Source organism: Rhinatrema bivittatum, chromosome 2, assembly GCF_901001135.1.
Source record: "Rhinatrema bivittatum chromosome 2, aRhiBiv1.1, whole genome shotgun sequence".
Taxonomy (NCBI): domain Eukaryota; kingdom Metazoa; phylum Chordata; class Amphibia; order Gymnophiona; family Rhinatrematidae; genus Rhinatrema; species Rhinatrema bivittatum.
Genome location: NC_042616.1, coordinates 821081516 through 821100142, shown reverse-complemented (window position 1 = coordinate 821100142; position 18627 = coordinate 821081516). Strand labels below are relative to the sequence as shown.

Here is an 18627-nt window from a genome sequence, read left to right as displayed (position 1 = left end):
GTGCGGGGAACCTGGTCCTTACCCGAACGGTCATGATCTATCATTTGCCTAGAGATAATAGCAGTCTGCAAAGCATTTTTGGCATTCCAGTCCCTGGTGCAGGGGAGAATGGTTTGAATCTTCTCAGACCATGCCACCACGGTGGCATATCTCAGTCGCCAGGGAGGAACCAGGAGTCCGGCCATGGCACAGGAAGCACACCTCCTCTTCGCTTGGGCCGAGCTTCATCTGGAAGGCATCACAGCCTCTCACGTGGCAGGCGTGGACAACGTGCAGACAGACTTCCTCAGTTGTCAACAGCTGGATCCCGGGGAGTGGGAACTATCCCAGGAGGGTTGGAATCACATTTGTGCCCGATGGTGTTCCCCAACTGGACCTCATAGCGACCCGTGTCAATGCCAAGGTGGACCCGGTTCTTCAGCCGAAAGAAGGAAATAGGGGCGGTAGGACTAGATGCCCTAGTCTGCAAGTGGCCAACACGGTTGGCGACAGACTGCCCACTACGCCTAGCTCATCTGCCGAACCTCCGACAAGGACCCATTTTTTTGGATCGGGAGGATCACTTCTCTCTCGCAGCCTGGTGTTTGAGAGGCGGCGGTTACGGATGAAAGGTTATTCGGAACAGGTGATTTCCACCCTGCGTCAGTCGAGGCGGCCCTCTATGTCTCTGGCATATGCTCGAGTATGGAAAGTGTTTGAAGTCTGGTGTGACCCATAGGGTTTAGTGCCATTGTCTGCGACCATTCCTCAGGTCTTGGGGTTTTTGCAGCAGGGATTATCTAAAGGTTTGGCTTATAATTCCTTGCGTGTTCAGGTTTCTGCCCTGAGATGTCTCCTAGGGCGGGTAGGTGGCAGGCCTCTAGCCAGCCACTCGGACATTGTCCATTTCCTGAAAGGGGTGAAGCACCTTCATCCTCCTCTTCGTAAGTTATACCCAGAGTAGAATCTCAATCTGTGTTGAGGGCGCTTCGTGATACCCCTTTTGAGCCTCTGGGACATGCTTCCTTAAAGGATCTCACCTTGAAGATGGTGTTCTTGGTGGCCATCTGTTCTACGAGGCGTATTTCAGAATTGCAGGCTCTTTCCTGTAGGGATCCCTTCCTTTGCATCTCGGCTGATAGGGTGTCCCTGCGCACGGTCCCTTCCTTTTTGCCGAAAGTGGTGTCTGCCTTTCATGTTAATCAGTCTGTGGACTTACCCGGATTCCCTGATTGGGCTCGTGACCCCGCTATGGGAGAGATCTTCATCTGTTAGATGTCCCCCGGTTCTCCTTCGGTATTTGAAGGTCACTCTTTTCGAAAATCAGATCACCTTTTTGTGCTCTTTGGAGGTCCGAAGAAGGGTGGGCATCCTTGGCTCGCTGGCTGAAGGAAACAATTTGCTTGGCCTACATCAGGAAGGGTCGCCCCGTCCCAACTGGTTTGAAAGCTCACTCGACAAGAGCGCAATTGGCTTCTTGGGTGGAGTGTCAGTTGTCTCCTAAGGAGATTTGTAGAGCCACAGTCTGGTCTTCCCTGCATACCTTCACAAGGCATTATTGTCTAGATGTCAGGGATCCGGTCCAAGCACTTTTTGGGAAAAGCGTCTTGCAAGCGGGTCTTTCGGGTTCCCACCCGGTGTAACGTGACTTTGGTACATCCCACTGGTCTGGACTGATCTGGGTTTGTACAGGAATGGAAAATTGGTTCTTACCTGCTAATTTTCGTTCCTGTAATACCACAGATCAGTCCAGGATCCCACCCAAGTGCTACTACCGAAAGACTGATTTACCTAACGATTAGCTGCTGTACATAGGGAATCTATCAGAATAATTCTATAATATTTTGGTTTTTGTTATGAATCGTAGTTCAAACCTGATTTTCAGGTACTGGGGTCGTTTGTTTCGGACCCTTGAGGGAGTTTTTTCCTGTTCGCCCTTGTTTTGAGAATTAGATGGTGTTTTTTGTCAATTATACTTTGCTTGGGTATCGATAAATACTGATGAGTTGCAGGTGGCACACTTGGGATACCAGTACCTCAAAGCTTTGCTCTCTGACTCTATTTGCTGGTGGGAGTGCATAATCCACTGGTCTGGACTGATCTGTGGTATTACAGGAACAAATATTTGCAGGTAAGAACCAATTTTCCTATTTCAATCTCATTTCCCTCTTGTTTCGCAATGACATGTCCACGCCTGATTTTAAGCGGTGTCCCAGCTGTACGAGGACTATGTCTATTACGGACCCCCATGACAGATATGTCCTCTGCTTTGGGACACTGCATGACGACCGGGGTTGCAGCAAGTGCGCCAAGATGACCCTGAAAGGACGCAAGATTCAACTCAGTAAGATACTGAGCCATCAGCATAGGCATTGGAAGCATCGGCATCGAAGGACTTCAGAGCCACACTGATGGACACCGAGCCATCGACATCGGCGGGACCACCAGTTCCATCGAGGTCGTAGACTGCGAGGGATGCCGGAGATGGGCCATCATCTGATTCCTCTGAGTCAAGGAGGTTGGGTTCGTTGCCCTCGACCTCTGCACCGGGGAGGAACCGATCTGACCATCGAGGGAAGCTGAAGAAGCATTGTCATTGGTCCCCGTTGTTGCATGGTGCCAGGCACAGGGATACACCAGCTTCTGCTATAATGCCCCCCAAAGCAACCCAGTCTTGAGGAGAGCTGATCCTCCATCTATGCCAGCGATCCTGTTACTTGTCTTCTATCCTCCTTTCAGTTCCAAAGAGGATCTTGTTGCACCTCCTGGGACCCTCCCAGTCTTGGCATCGTTGATTTTCGAAGAGGAACTGGAGAGGTGTGTGCATGCAGCAGTCCTTGGAGAAGGCAATGGTGTGGCATTGGCGTTTGAGCACCACTGGCACCATCATTACTCGAGCCGCTGCTGGATGCTCTTATTGGTTTGTTACCAACCCCTTCCCCAGTGTTGGTTCTCGGGTGGCACCGATGCTGCCACTAGCCAATACAGTGCTCATCCCTAGTTCCTCAGAGGTGGAAACTCCCCTGGTACCAGGGAAGTCACTAGGGCCCAGGCCAAAACAGTCAGTAGAACCGGTGCCTTCACCTCTGGCTAGGAGATGAGCGCCCAGGGCCCCGTCACCAGTCGATGATAGCAGAGACAAGGGCACCCTTGACCCTTAGGGGATGATTACTCTGTTTCTGATGATACTTCAGATGGCCTCCCAAGAGTGAAGGAAGTCTCCACCGGAAGACCTCTCCTTCACGGATTTGTCCAGATGATGGCACAGACCATCCTATTTCAGTTGCAGACTGAAGAGGATACCAGGCACAAAATGCTATCCTCCAGTATGTGGAGCCTCCTAAGAAGATTGTGGCAGTCCCAGTGCACAAGATACTTGTGAAGTTACTACTGAGGATGTGGGAACACCCCTTCATGGTTCCTCCCATTAACAGGAAGGTGGATGCTGTTTATATCATCTAAAAAGCCCTTGGATTTGACAAGCGTCAGCTACTCCACCAATTGGTGGTTGTCAAATCCGCCCGCAAGAAGGCCAAGTGCTCTCAGATCCATTGTTTGGTGCCCTCCGGGGAAGAATCAGAGAGCGATGGATGCTCTTGGTAGGAATGTGTTACAGGGTGCTGTGCTCATTGACTGCATAGTGGCCTACTAATACTGTATGAACCTGGTACATGTGCGATATCTTGAAGCAGGTGTAGGGGTTGCCGAGCAACTGCCTTAGCAGCAAGATACCCTCGAGTCACTGGTGCATAAGAGTCTGGAATGTGGAAAGCATGGGATCCATTGAAACTATGATGTTTTTGAAATGGCATTGAGGATCTTTGCAGTGGGACTAGGTTCCTGCAGACTCGCATGGTTGTGGCCTTTGATCTCAGCCCAGAGATGTGAGAATGACTCGCTGACATGCCATGTATGGGGGAGGTTCTCTTCAGAGATAAAGTGAAGGACAGTGGCCCAGATCAGGTTTCACCCTGTTTCTCTAACCCACCCTCCTCAGCCATGTTTCTCAGGACCCACCCTCCTCAGCCAGGAAGTCATCAAGGTTTGGGCCCAGGAAGTCCTCTTTCCACCCAAAGAAATACTATCCTCTGTCTCCTTGCTCCTATCAGCAACACCAGACCCCTTGGAGCCTCCCCAGGCAACAGAGGGCCCCGAAGCCCCAGCTGGCACCTCAGTCAATTCCGAGGATGGGGTTTTGACTAGATTTCAGGGATCATAGCCAGGTCGCCCGTATCCAGAGCGATGGACCTGCCGGTCAAGGGAAGGATAAGGTTCTTTGCAAGCCAGTAGCCCGGTGTAACCTTAGACCAGTAAGTTCTGTCCATCGTTTAGAAGAGGTACCAATTAAATCTGAGTGCCCTGCCAAATTGCCCCCGAGCCCATTTTGGGGCCCAGTGGTACATCAGTAGGTACTAGTAGCAGATCTCTTCTCCCTCTTAACAGCCAGGGCAGTCGAGCCCATCCCACCAGGGCAAAGAGGGCAGGTTTTTACTCTCGGTATTTCCTGATATTAAAGAAAATGTGGGAGCTCCATCCCACTCTAGACCAAAGGGCCTTGAACAAATTCATCAAAAGAGAAAAATTCAGGATTGTTTCTCTGGGCACCCTGATCCCTTTCTTGCATAAAGGGTATTGGCAATGCTCGCTTGATCTAAAAGATGCCTACACCCACATAGAGATCTTTCCAGGTCACCGGAAGTATCTCAGATTCCTGGTGGGAAACCAGTTCAAGTATTGCATTCTGCCATTTGGGTATGCATCAGACCCACGTGTCTTCACAAAATGCATAGCCATGTATGGCAGCGCACCTTTGTAAACTGGGAGTTCATTTTTCCATATCTCGGGTGGAGGTCGAAGAGTCCATGTGTTCAACTATCTGGTTGCTGGAGTTACTAGGGTTTGTTTTCAACTACTCCAAGTCTCAACTCAGCCTATCGCAATAATTGGACTTCATCGGAGCCCTGCTAGACACAACTCTGGTCAATCTGATGATCATCACTACTCTATCTCCTTTAAAAAGGAGAGAGAGCAGCTTTTAAACTAAATCAAAGGGGAAAACAGGCATAGTTCGCAGGGAGGTATCTTCGAAGGATACTAATGAAGCATTAGAATTAGGGCATCCCGACAGAGAGGTTCCAATATTAAGAAAAATAGTCCAAGTGCCTGTAATTAAAAACTCACCTGAGCTAGAAGATTCTAATTTATCCCAGTCAACTGAAAACCAGAATGTTAATGCAAACAAAAAACACCTTTTGAAATACTTGTATGCTAATGCCAGAAGTCTAAGAAGTAAGATGGGAGAGTTGAGCAGTGAATTGGCATCTCAGAGGAGACATGATGGAAAGAGGATAACCAATGGGACAGTGCTATACCAGGGTACAAATTATATCGCAGTGATAGAGCAGAGCAACTTGGTGGCACCTTATGTCCACTTTAACACCACAAAAGAACGAGCACTTTCCATAGCTGGCCCCTGCACCAGGAACGCTATGCCTCCAGATCTCAGACAAGAGACATGCACTCATAAATTTAAGAAAAAACTCAAAACATGGCTATTTAAACAAGCTTACCCTTAACCACTGCCCTGCTACATGTAATTTTCGTTTACGTTAACATTGCATTTATGGTTATCTCTTTATTGTTTAGGCTTTGTCAAGCATATTCCTTGTAAAGCCTATATTTCCGTAGATCCACTGAGGCCCCTGCCCTGTTCATGTAACTTTATCTTTTACTGTTAACAATGTTCGATGTAAGCCAGCATGATGTACCTACGAATGTCGATAGATAAAAAAAATAAATAAATCTTAAATAAGATAGCATAGAGTCCAACAGGATAAAGATCCTGCAAGAGACTAAATGCACAATCGAATCTTTATGGCTTTTCAGCCTGGAGAAGAAGTGGCTGAGGAGAGATATGATAGAGGTCTATAAAATAACGAGTGGAGTAGAACTAGTAAACATTAATGAGTTATTTATTCTTTCAAAAACTACAAAGACCAGGGGTCACAAAATGAAATTAATAGGATCTGTCTGTCCTGGGGCCAGATTCTGATACTGGTGGATGGGTTGGAAAGAACTGTCTTACATTTTGATTCCCAGCTTGACATAAACGTATGGAATAATGTGTCTCTTTCTCTCTCCTTTTTTTTTCCAGTCCATTCTGACTCTGAGCCTCTCATACATGGTTGGAATGATTGCCAGTTTCTATGACACAGATTCTGTTATCATGGCTGTGGGGATTACAGTAGTTGTCTGTTTTACTGTGGTTCTCTTTTCTTTTCAGGTAAGCCCGCAAAAGATCCTATTATATATCTCATTCCACTCCACTGTATATTAGTCCCTCTGTGTGATATCCTGGGTTATAACTCCAGTCCACTCTGCTGTACGTTAGTCCCTCTGTGTGAGATCCTGGGTTATACTTCCAGACCACTCTGCTGTACGTTATTCCCTCTGTGTGATATCCTGGGTTATACTTCCAGTCCTCTCTGCTGTACGTTAGTCCCTCTGTGTGATATCCTGGGTTATACTTCCAGTCCTCTCTGCTGTACGTTAGTCCCTCTGTGTGATATCCTGGGTTATACTTCCAGACCATTCTGCCGTACGTTAGTCCCTCTGTGTGATATCCTGGGTTATACTTCCAGACCACTCTGCCGTACGTTAGTCCCTCTGTGTGATATCCTGGGTTATACTTCCAGTCCTCTCTGCCGTACGTTAGTCCCTCTGTGTGATATCCTGGGTTATACTTCCAGTCCTCTCTGCCGTACGTTAGTCCCTCTGTGTGATATCCTGGGTTATACTTCCAGTCCTCTCTGCCGTACGTTAGTCCCTCTGTGTGATATCCTGGGTTATAACTCCAGACCACTCTGCCGTACGTTAGTCCCTCTGTGTGATATCCTGGGTTATACTTCCAGTCCACTCTGCCGTACGTTAGTCCCTCTGTGTGATATCCTGGGTTATACTTCCAGTCCTCTCTGCCGTATGTTAGTCCCTCTGTGTGATATCCTGGGTTATACTTCCAGTCCACTCTGCTGTACGTTAGTCCCTCTGTGTGATATCCTGGGTTATACTTCCAGTCCTCTCTGCCGTACGTTAGTCCCTCTGTGTGATATCCTGGGTTATACTTCCAGTCCTCTCTGCCGTACGTTAGTCCCTCTGTGTGATATCCTGGGTTATAACTCCAGACCACTCTGCCGTACGTTAGTCCCTCTGTGTGATATCCTGGGTTATACTTCCAGTCCATTCTGCTGTACGTTAGTCCCTCTGTGTGATATCCTGGGTTATACTTCCAGACCACTCTGCTGTACGTTAGTCCCTCTGTGTGAGATCCTGGGTTATACTTCCAGACCACTCTGCCGTACGTTAGTCCCTCTGTGTGATATCCTGGGTTATAACTCCAGTCCTCTCTGCTGTACGTTAGTCCCTCTGTGTGATATCCTGGGTTATACTTCCAGTCCACTCTGCTGTACGTTAGTCCCTCTGTGTGATATCCTGGGTTATACTTCCAGTCCATTCTGCTGTACGTTAGTTCCTCCTCGTGAGATCCTGGGTTCCTGAACGTATCCAGATCAGTCCAGACAAGTGGGTTTATACATCCCCACCAACAGATGGAGGCAGAGAACAAAAACTTTGAGGCACTGCTAAATTAACCAAGAGTGCCACCTGCAGTCCCTCAGTATTTCTCTGTCTCCAGCAGATGGCAGAGGTGCAAACCTTCAGTCTTGACTGCTTCTGGAGTTTGGGGAGTTGGATCTGCTCCCTGAGGTACCAGGTTCCTTGGTGGGCCATCCCTCTGGTTAAACTGGGCGAATGGGGGGGGTTGGATACTCCTGGCTGTTGCAGCCCACTAGCTCCGGGGCCCCTGATAGCCAGAGGACTGGCTCTCTCGTTGTGCCCCAAGGTCACCTCCTGTCTGCTGCTGGCTGTCTTGTGGGGTTCTTATTGTGTGTGTATTTATTTATTTATTTATTTATAAATTTTTATACACCGCCGCTCATCAAAGATATCACGTCGGTGTACAGTGAACAGGAACTTACGCCGGAGCTTTTTACATTTAACAGATTTTTTGTTGCTTAAGTTTTGTTTAAAAAAAAAAAAAAGTCAGTGAACTCGGAGAGGATTTCAGCCAGGTAAATCTGCCTGCGGAGCAATGCCGGGAGCGGCCGACTTCTGGAGCTACCAGGATTGGAGAGGACGTGGGAGCGGCGTGTTCCAACACGGGCTCTCGCTGTAACTTCCCCGGCGGGGAATAGTTTTTTGTTTTTTTTTTCTGTGCACCACAGCTTTCCTCTGTGAGATGCTTTTTGATGTGAGCTGTATTCATGTCACTGTTACGTGCCACGGCTCAGCAGCCACGTGGTGTGACCTACCTCACAGTGGAACGCGGGTGCACGGCAGTGCGAGTGTGAACAGGCCCGATGGCAGAAAATCCGCACATGGAAGACTGCAAGGCCTGCGGGCTTTGGTCAGCTCGTTTGAATTCCCTATCTATGTGTACAGGTTGTGCTTCAGTGGGGAGGGATCCTCTGCTAAGGGTCCAAAGGCCAGAAGGGCCTCTTGCTCTGCGGGTTCCGTGGCAGGGGCCAAGGTGGTGGTCCCCACTTCCTCTGCTCCCGAGGGGGATCGCAGCCAGGGGGTTTTGGCTGGCTGGGACTCCGGTGTCGTGTCCCCCCCCCCCCCCCACCCCCAACTCCTCTCTCTCTCTCCGGTGGGGCGGGAGCTCGAGGAGGGGCATGAGGGGACAGATTCAGAGTCTAGTGGTCCTGAGTGGGTGTTTGAGGGCCTACGGGATTGTTTCCCTACTCATGCATGAGGCCTTCCTGGCTAGGAAGGCAGGTGAGCAGAGACCCAAGGAGAGGACCTCAGGGCCGCCCAAGAGACCTCGGCAGGCTTCAGCGGGTTCCTCTGGGTGTGCTTGCAAGCATCTGGGGTTGTGTGGCACTGATCTTGACCCCAGGGACCTGGATGACTCAGATGAGCTGCAAGAGGATGTGGCATACACTCCAGCAGGCGATTTGGGTGTGGATTGGAACCTGGATCCGGATGTGGGCAAGGGCAATCCGGACCTTGTTGAGGGGACTGGGGCTGACTGAGATGACCCTCGGGTGGTCCATCTTAGAAACGAAGAGCTTCGGCCTCTCAACCCCTAGGTGTTGGAAGAGTTGGGGGTGAAATTAGCTCAGGAGGAATCGGATAACGAAGGCGTCAGTCTGGTCCTGGATGGTCTGCGGGGTCTGCCTAGTGTTCCCTATTTCCAAGAAGATTCAGAAGCTCAGCCGGGAGTGGGACTTCTGGAGGCGGGCATGAAGGTCAGAAGGGCAATGGCGAAGGTTTACCTGTTGGAAGGTGGAAGCGGCGGTCTCGGTGACCAAGAAGACTACAATTCTGGTGGGGAGGTCTGCCGCACTGAAGGATGTCCTGGATCGCAAGTTGGAAATTCAGTTTGAGCACGTTTGAGGTGTCAGCCTTGTGTCTTCAAGCTGCGTTATGCTAGTATGATGCAGCGCGCTTGCTTAAGAACATAAGAAATTGCCATGCTGGGTCAGACCAAGGGTCCATCAAGCCCAGCATCCTGTTTCCAACAGAGGCCAAACCAGGCCACAAGAACCTGGCAATTACCCAAACACTAAGAAGATCCCATGCTACTGATGCAATTAATAGCAGTGGCTATTCCCTAAGTAAACTTGATTAATAGCCATTAATGGACTTCTCCTCCAAGAACTTATCCAAACCTTTTTTGAACCAGGCTACACTAACTGCACTAACCACATCCTCTGGCAACAAATTCCAGAGCTTTATTGTGTGTTGAGTGAAAATGAACTTTCTCCGATTAGTCTTAAATGTGCTACTTGCTAACTTCATGGAATGCCCCCTAGTCCTTCTATTATTCGAAAGTGTAAATAACCGAGTCACATCTACTCGTTCAAGACCTCTCATGATCTTAAAGACCTTTATCATATCCCCCCCTCAGCCGTCTCTTCTCCAAGCTGAACAGCCCTAACCTCTTCAGTCTTTCCTCATAGGGGAGCTGTTCCATCCCCTTTATCATTTTGGTTGCCCTTCTCTGTACCTTCTCCATCGCAACTATATCTTTTTTGAGATGTGGCGACCAGAATTGTACACAGTATTCAAGGTGTGGTCTCACCATGGAGCGATATGGTGGATTCAGAAGCTGCAGGAACAGGCATCAAATGGAGTGCTGTCCCCTGCTCAGGTGGCGCAGCTGGAAGAGGGAGTGGCTTACATGGTGGATGCATTGTATGATCTGGTGTGCATTGCAGCTTGGAGCATGGTCTCAGTGGTGGCATGTTCGCCGACCAGTTGCTTCTGTGGCCGCGCAGCTGGTCGGCGAACATGTGGTCCAAGACTCTGTTATGTAATCTTTCCTTTAAGGGGAAGCTGCTCTTTGGGGAAGACATAAATCAGCTTCTGAAGTCCTTAGGGGAAACCAAGGACAATAGACTGCTGGAGAACAAGAAAAGCAATAAGAAGGTCTTTCCATCCCGTCCGGCTTTCGCGAGTCGAGGAGGTTTTGATCCAGGAGAGGGTTTTCCTCCTCTGGTTCTTAGCAGTTGTCAGCAGTCCTTTCAGAGGGCCAGCAGGTCTTCCAGAGGCAGTTCCGGTCAGGGGGCTGGAGGAAATAAGCCGTCATAATGAAACCAGGCTCGCCCACTCCTTGCGGGCAGCAGTAGGGGGCTGGTTGTCCCATTTTTATGAGGAGGTGCTGGAGGTTGCAAGGGACGGTTATGCCTTAGAACTTTCTCGGCTGCTCAGGGATGCCTTTCTGGCATCCCACTGTTCTTCTCGAAACAAACGGGAAGCTGTAGAAGAGACTCTGCAAAGGTTGATCAGCTTCGAACAATAGGTCTGGTGCCGCTGAGAGAGCAGGGACAGGGAAGGTACTCCATCTGTTTTGTGGTTTGAAAAAGGAGGGCACCTTCCGTCCCATCTTGGATTTGCAAAAGGTGAACACGAGCTTACGGGTGCCGCGCTTCTGGATGGAGACTCTGCATACAGTAATTGTGACTGTCCGCAAAGGAGAGTTCCCGGTGTCATTAGATCTCACCGAGGCTTACCTGCATGTTACCATTTGAAAGGAGCAAAAGAAATTCCTGCGGTTCAAAGTGTTGGGCCAGCATTTCCAATTTCGGGCTCTTCCCTTCAGGCTGGCCACTGCTTCTCGAACCTTCACGAAGGTAGCAGCAGTCTTGAGGAAAGAAGGGATTTTGGTTCACCCATATCTGGACGATTGGCTCATCTGTGCGAAGACGGAATATGAATGCGCTAGTTCAGTGGAGTGAGTGATGATCACTCCGAGCTCTTTGGGTTGGGTGATCAATGTGGCGAAGTCACCAGGTTCTATCTCAGTCTCTGGAGTACCTAGGAGCCCACTTCAACACCCTGAGGGGCAGGGTATATCTGACAGTGGACAGCAAGTCACCCGGCTTCTACGCCTCCCTGTTCCCAGTGTCTGGAATTACTTACAGGTCCTAGGCTCCATGGCCTCTACATTGGATCTGATGCCTTGGGCCTTTGCTCACATGCGTCCACTGAGAAGACGTTATTGTCCTGGTGGAATCTGATGTGGGAGCAGTATTTTTTGCCATTGTTTTTATTTAAGCAGTTTTGTTTTTTTTATACCGAGGTATAGCTAGCGGCCTTCACTCCGGTTTACAATTGCAACAACCTATTACATTTAACAGTATAACTTAAACAGAGAAACTTACAAATTACAAATGGTATCAACATTTATAACAGTGTATATCTGTGAACAAAAAAGGAACAAGGAAAATAAACGATGTAATTACAGGCAACAAGCGGACTGTGTCATAGTCTTGGTAGTGCTGTACCGTAACTGAAAAGGATATGCATTATCTGTGTTGAGTAATATTGCCCCTTCTGAAGGAATCCCTGTCCAGCCTTGCATGGTGACTGTCAAGCAACTTGGAAAGAGGAGTGGACTTCGAAGCTCCAGATTAGGTGGTAGTGGCCATGAGCATCAGACTTAAGGTCTGAGGAACAGTGTACCTGGGTTGTTCGGCTCAGGGGTCTCTGGTCAGTGGCGGAGAAGGCCTGGTCCATCAGTCAGAGACAAGGATGGTGCGCAGGGCCTTGGAAGAGTTTCTGCATCTGGTCCAAGGTCACATGGTTCGGGTGTTTTCAGACAATTCGACAATGGTGGAGTACATCAACCGTCAAGGAGGAATGAAGAGTCCCACTGAGGTTTGGGAAGCTCAGATATTATGTGTGGGCAGAATGTCACCTCGAGGGACTTGCGACATCTCATGTAGTGAGAGTAGACAACATGCAGGTAGATTTTCTAAGCAGGCAGTAGTTGGATTCTAGGGAGTGGGAGCTGTCCGCGGAAGCATGGAATCACATTTGTGCCAGATTGGGGTGATCCGCAGCTGGATCTCATGGCCACGTGGGCCAATGCAAAGACAGCAAGATTTTTCAGTCGCAGAAGAGAGGTTGGTTCAGTCGGACTGGATCCTCTATTGTGTCCCTGGCCGACAGGGATCCTTCTGTATGTGTTTCCCCTATGGCTGCTCATAGGTCGAGTTCTATAGTGCATAGAAGCACATCCAGGGTCAGTGCCGGAGTGGCCACATCGTCCATGGTTTGCGGATCTGGTGTGTCTGACAGTTGACTAACCTCTGAGGCTGGCTCATCTGCCGGAGTTACTGTGGCAAGATGACCACTTTTGTCTTGTGGCTTGGCTTTTGAGAGGCAGCGATTGCACATGAAGGGATACTTGGAGCCAGTAATTTCTACTCTTCTCCAGGCTTGATGGCCTTCTACTTCCATGGCTTATGTCAGGGTTTGGAAGGTTTTTGAGAACTGGTGTGTTCAGCAGCGGCTGGATCCTCTGGTGGCGTCCGTTTTGCAAATTTTTGTCCTTTCTGTAGCAGGGCTTGTCCAAGGGTTTGGCTTATAGTTCACTCCATGTCCAGGTTTCTGCCTTTAGTTGTCTGAGGGGCAAGGTGTGGGGCAAGCCTGTGGCCTCTCATCCCAATGTTATCCGATTCCTGAAGGGGGGTGCAGCATGTGAGACCACTGGTTCAAAAAGTATGTCTGGATTGGAACCTTAACTTAGTCTTGCGAGTCCTCTGTGAGACCCTTTTTGAGCCTTTAGGATGAGTGTCCCTGAAGGACCTTCCGTTGAAGACTGTTTTTCTGGTGGTGATTTGGTCAGCCAGATGGCTTTTGGAGCTTCAGGCTTTCTCTTGCAGCAATCCTTTCTTGTGTATTTCTAGCAACAGTGTGTCTTTGTGTATGGTGCCTTCATTTCTGCCAAAAGTGGTTTCTGCCGTCCATGTAAATCAGATAGTTGAGTTCCTGGGCTTCCCAGAGTGATCTCAAGATTCTGTGAAGGGTAGAGATCTCCATCTTCTGGATGTTCGGCGCATCATGTTGTGTTATTTGAAGGTCACCAAATCTTTTAGGCGATTGGACCATTTCTTTGTGGTGTTCTGTCGTGCAAAGAAAGGGGAGAAAGCATCTGAAGCTACTTTGGCCTGCTGGTTGAAAGAGGCTATTTGTTCAGCCTATATTTGTAAGGGTCGTGCCATCCCGACTGGTCTTACAGCACATTCAACTAGAGTACAAGCAGCCTCTTGGGTGGAGTGTCAGTTGGTGTCTCCCCAAGAGATCTCTAGGGCCGAGATGTGGTCCTCACTTCATGCTTTCACCAAGCATTACTGATTCTGATGTTTGAGCGCAGGACGATGCGACTTTCTGTGAAAGTGTCGAGAGTGGGTCTTTCGGTTTTACGCCCGGTGTAGGGTTGCTTTGGTACATCCCACTTGTCTGGACTGATCTGGGTATGTTCAGGAAAGGAACATTTTGTTTTTACCTGCTAATTTTCATTCTTGTAATACCACAGATCAGTCCAGAGACGAGCCGCGGTGCTACTGCCGAAAGAATGATATTCCTGGTACTCATCCGCTTGATATTGAAGTTTTCCTTACCAATTGCAACAGTTAAGTTTTGTGTTCAGCAGTTGACAGGACATTGCTGGTACTGGAGTTTTGTAGATTCCATTCAGAGGAATCCAATCCTGGGTTTTCTAGTTCGTCCTAGGAAAGGGGAATAATTTCTAATCTTGGCTTGGATACAGATGTCGCTCAGTTTTGTAGTAGTGCGTCAAACCTTTTGTTCTCTGCCTCCATCTGGTAGGGATGCATAAACACACTTGTCTGGAACAAAAATTGGCAGGTAAGAACCAGTTTTCCTTTGTACCTCCAGTCCACTCCGCTGTATATTAGTGCTTTTCCATGAGAGCCTGGGTTATACCTCCAGTCCACTTTGCTGTAAATTAGTCCCTCTGCGTGAGATCCTGGGTTATTTATTTTATTTATCAAGTTTTATATACCGTCATTCGGTTTCGCCATCACAACGGTTTACAAAGTTTCGATGTTTAACAGAGTGTTCAAAAATTCATACAGTTGTTAACATAGTTATCTTTAATTATAACATAGTTATAATTTACAACATAGCTTGGTTGTAAATTGTGCAGTTTAAATTACGTGTTTTGGATTGGGTCTGCATGTTTTTGAGGACTGATAGGGAGGGAGGATGTAGTATAGAGACATAGGGTGTTTTGGTAGGCTTGGTGAACATCCAAGTTTTTAGTTCTTTTTTGAAGGCTTTTATATTTGTTGTGTTCTCAGTTCGGTTGAGAGGGAGTTCCATAGTTCGGGGCTTCCTAGGGATGTGGCTCTCTTCCGAGTTGAGGTAAGTTTGTGACGAGCTGGTGGAATTTTTAAAAGACCTTTGTTAGCTGAACGGAGATTTTGGTTTGGTGAGTGGAGTTTTATGGATGCATTTAGCCAATTTGTTTTTCATATATTATTTTGTGTATTATGGATAGTATTTTATTGGGAGCCAGTGTAGTGATATGAGAGTCAGAGTAATGTGATCATATTTTTTTCATTCCTGTGAGTATTCTGGCAGCTGTATTTTGAAGGATTGGAGCGGTCGGATGGTGGTGAGAGGTAAGTTGAAAAACAGGGAGTTGCAGTAATCCAGGTTGGAGAAGAGTAGTTGGAGGACTGTTCTGAAGTCGTTGGGGGGGAAAGGAAAGGTTTTAGGTGTCATAGGGTTAGGAGTTTGTGATATCCGTCTTTGATTTTTGTGGAGATGTGGTTCTTGAATGATAGTTCCTTGTCAATTATTACTCCTAAGTTGCAGGCATGGGTGACAGGGGAGATTGCTGACTTTTGATTCATTATGTTGAGTGTTGGTATGTGTGTAGGGTTATTCTTTCTATCCAGCATGATTATTTCTGTCTTATCAATGTTTAGGATGTCTCATGTCAGTTAGTAGTTGCTTTATTTTGGTGAGGTAGTTGGCTGTTTTTTTGTAGGTGTCTTCCAGAGAGTTGTGTATAGGGATAAGTATTTGGATGTCATCAGCATATATGAAGTTAGTCAGTTTAAGGTTTGAGAGGAAGTGGCATATCAGGAGAAGATTAATGTTGAAGAGTGTCGCCGATAGTGCGGAGCCTTGGGGAACTCCAGTTGTTGCTTTGAGAGCTTTGATGTTGGTGATGTTTGGTCATTGGAGGATTTGGTTAGGCAATGTATGATATTGAAGAGCATTCTTGGGTTGGATTGGAATTTGTTTATTTTTATACCTCCAGAACACTTTTTTAGCCTTCTTCCCAGGGGTTTTTTGAATCCTAGTGGGTTCTTCCCTGTCCGGTTGAGAGGGGCAAGTCGGGGGTTGGTGACCCTTGTGTGTGCTTGGCCTATGGGGTGTAAATCTGGTGGTCCAGATCCCCTCCCCTTTACGAGGTTGCTTAGGCGGCTGCAGGCTCCAGGTAGGCTTTTGATCTGAGGCAGCCTATTCATTTTTTTTTTTAAGGCTTTGTATCTGTTAGTGAATGTTCGGTAACATTTAAAAAAAAAAAAAAAAAGAGGGAACTGAAGGCAGTTTCACAGCTCTCCTGTGCGGGCGGCTTCCTCCTCAGTATTGAGTGCCTGAAGTAGGTTTGTTTTCTTTGGGTGTGTTTTTTTTTTGCTTTGTGTGTTTACGACTGGTCTCTTGGGCAGTTTCTCTCCGTTTTCTGATGGGCCGTGCCTCTACACAGGTGCAGCTTGGTAGGCTCAGGTTTTGTGCCGGGTGTTCAGAGAGCAGGGAGGGCTCATCAGATCGTCCGCCAGCTGCGAAGCAGTCAGAGGTCCTCCGCTGCCTCTCCACCATCGCTACGGGGCACTAACCAGGGGCTGATCCTTTCCTGGACAGCGCGGGAATGGCGGCCATCTTGGATTTGCATTCAGCCGTTCCTGCGCTGCCGGGGGAGGGGGATGCTCCTCCGTTTGTCTCCATAAAGGTACAACCATTATAAATAGTGCTACTACTGTCATCTTTAGTTGCACTGTGACTTTCCATTTTATTAAATTCTAGTGTTATTATTTTCAGAGCCAAGCTTGGGAGAAACAGATGTAAAAGTCACCTAATAGCTGCAAGCACTGTTTACTTGACATAAAAATTCTAATGCCATCTGTGCTCAAATTGATTTCTTTGTGACCTGTGTTTGTGACCTCAGACCAAGTATGACTTTACTTCCTGTATGGGCGTGCTGATGGTGTGCGTGGTGGTTCTCCTTGTCTTCAGCATCCTCTGCATCTTCATCCGGAACAAAATCTTGCAAATTGTCTATGCCTCACTGGGGGCCCTGCTCTTCACTTGCGTGAGTACCTACATATTGTTGACTGTTTTCTCTTTCTTGCCATCCAACTAAATAAATTCAAATCCTACATGCACTCCTACCGAGTTGCTATCGATAAAACCAAAAGAGACTTCCACTCACAAACGCATACACCACCTACAATTCAACCCTAGAGCCCTATTCCAACTAGTTAACAACTTAACTAAACCTTGCACACCATCCATACCAGACATAGACAACCAGACAAAATGTGAACAACTTGCCTTATTCTTCCATAATAAAATCAGCAACATCATGGCGCGTTTCCCCCTCAAGCAAACATACAACGATACAACACAACCCCAATCTACTTCTAATCTCTCATCATTTGACACCACCTCATCCCTAGAAATCGAATCCATCCTAAAAAAAATCAGACCCTCTACACACCCTACAGACACCATTCCTACAAAACATCTCCTCTCCATCCCCGGGATCATCACTAAACCCATATCAAACATCATAAACAAGTCCATTGAACTTGGCACTATTCCAAAAAACCTTAAACATGCCATTGTTAAACCCATACTGAAAAAGCCCTCCCTCGACCCCTCTGATCTCACCAATTTCTGACCTATCTCCAACCTGCCCCTAATCACTAAAGTCCTTGAGAAAGCCATAAACAAACAGCTATCAGACTACTTGGATGAAAACAACATCCTTTCCCCCTCACAGTTTGGCTTTCGCAAACACCATAGCACAGAGACCTTACTCATTTCACTCTCTGACCAAATCTTAAAAGGTCTTGACAAAGGTCTCTCATACATCCTTATTCTCCTAGACATCTCCGCTGCATTCGACACCATTAAACATCAAGTCCTACTAGAACGTCTAAGCAGCATTGGCATCTCTGGCCTGGCCCTACAATGGTTCCACTCATACCTAGCTGATAGACAGTTTAGCGTGCAAATGGGGAACTCCACCTCCAAACCACACAACCTCGCTCAAGGAGTACCCCAAGGCTCATCTCTATCCTCTACTCTTTTCAATATATATCTCCTCCCCCTCTGCCATCTCCTTGCTAAACTTGACCTTCCGCACTTCATATATGCCGATGATGTGCAGATACTTATTCCTATTAAAGACTCAACACACAAAGCTATGGAAATTTGGAAATCCGCCCTCTCTGAAATAAGCAGCCTCTTATCCAACAACTTCCTCGCCCTCAACGCTACTAAAACGGAACTCATCCACATATCACCCCCTAATATCACCCCCACCATTTTTATGACCCCCACTATCACACACAACAATGTTCCTACTACTAACCTCACCTTTCCCACCCATGTTCGGAGCCTCGGCGTATCCATTGACTGTCACCTCAACTGCAAGAAATTCATCAATAATACCCTCAAAGACTGCTTCTACAAACTGCACACCCTAAAAAGACTTAAACCTCTCCTACATCTCAATGACTTCCGCACCATATTACAAGCCCTCATATTAACGAAAATAGATTACTGCAACTCCCTGTTATTAGGCTTGCCTAAAAACACCATACAGCCTTTACAACTCCTCCAGAATGCAGCCGCCCGGATACTCACCAACACCCACAAAAATGATCACATAACTCCGGTTCTCAAACATCTACATTGGTTACCCGTAGCATCTAGAATTGCCTTCAAAGCCCTCACCCTAATACACAAATCTCTTCACAACCAGAAACATGCACTGGTACAAAGAACACTTCTCATTTCACAACAGCAATAGACCACCAGAAAACAATATCTAGCTACATTACACACCCCCTCACCTAAGCTTACTAACTCCGCACCACAAACGAAAGAGCCCTATCCCTAGCAGGGCCCGCTTCTTTGGAACAAGCTACCTACCTCCCTCCGCCAAGAAACTTGCCCAAAAATATTCAGGCAAAACCTGAAGACCTGGTCTTCAAACACTCTTATACCTAATATACACACATTCACTCTCACCCCCTC

The 18627-nt window shown here is 47.6% G+C and overlaps 1 protein-coding gene across 4 annotated transcripts in view; it reads left to right on the top strand.

Annotated features, from left to right (window-relative positions):
• The window catches only part of GRINA (glutamate ionotropic receptor NMDA type subunit associated protein 1), a 169874-nt gene that overhangs the window by 133543 nt on the left and 17704 nt on the right, over nucleotides 1-18627 (top strand). For all 4 annotated transcript variants that reach the window (XM_029592317.1, XM_029592314.1, XM_029592315.1 and 1 more), the window contains 2 exons: nucleotides 6134-6262; nucleotides 16529-16672. In XM_029592317.1, coding sequence (XP_029448177.1) covers nucleotides 6134-6262; nucleotides 16529-16672 — 273 coding nt within the window. The remainder of the gene's footprint in view (nucleotides 1-6133; nucleotides 6263-16528; nucleotides 16673-18627) is intronic.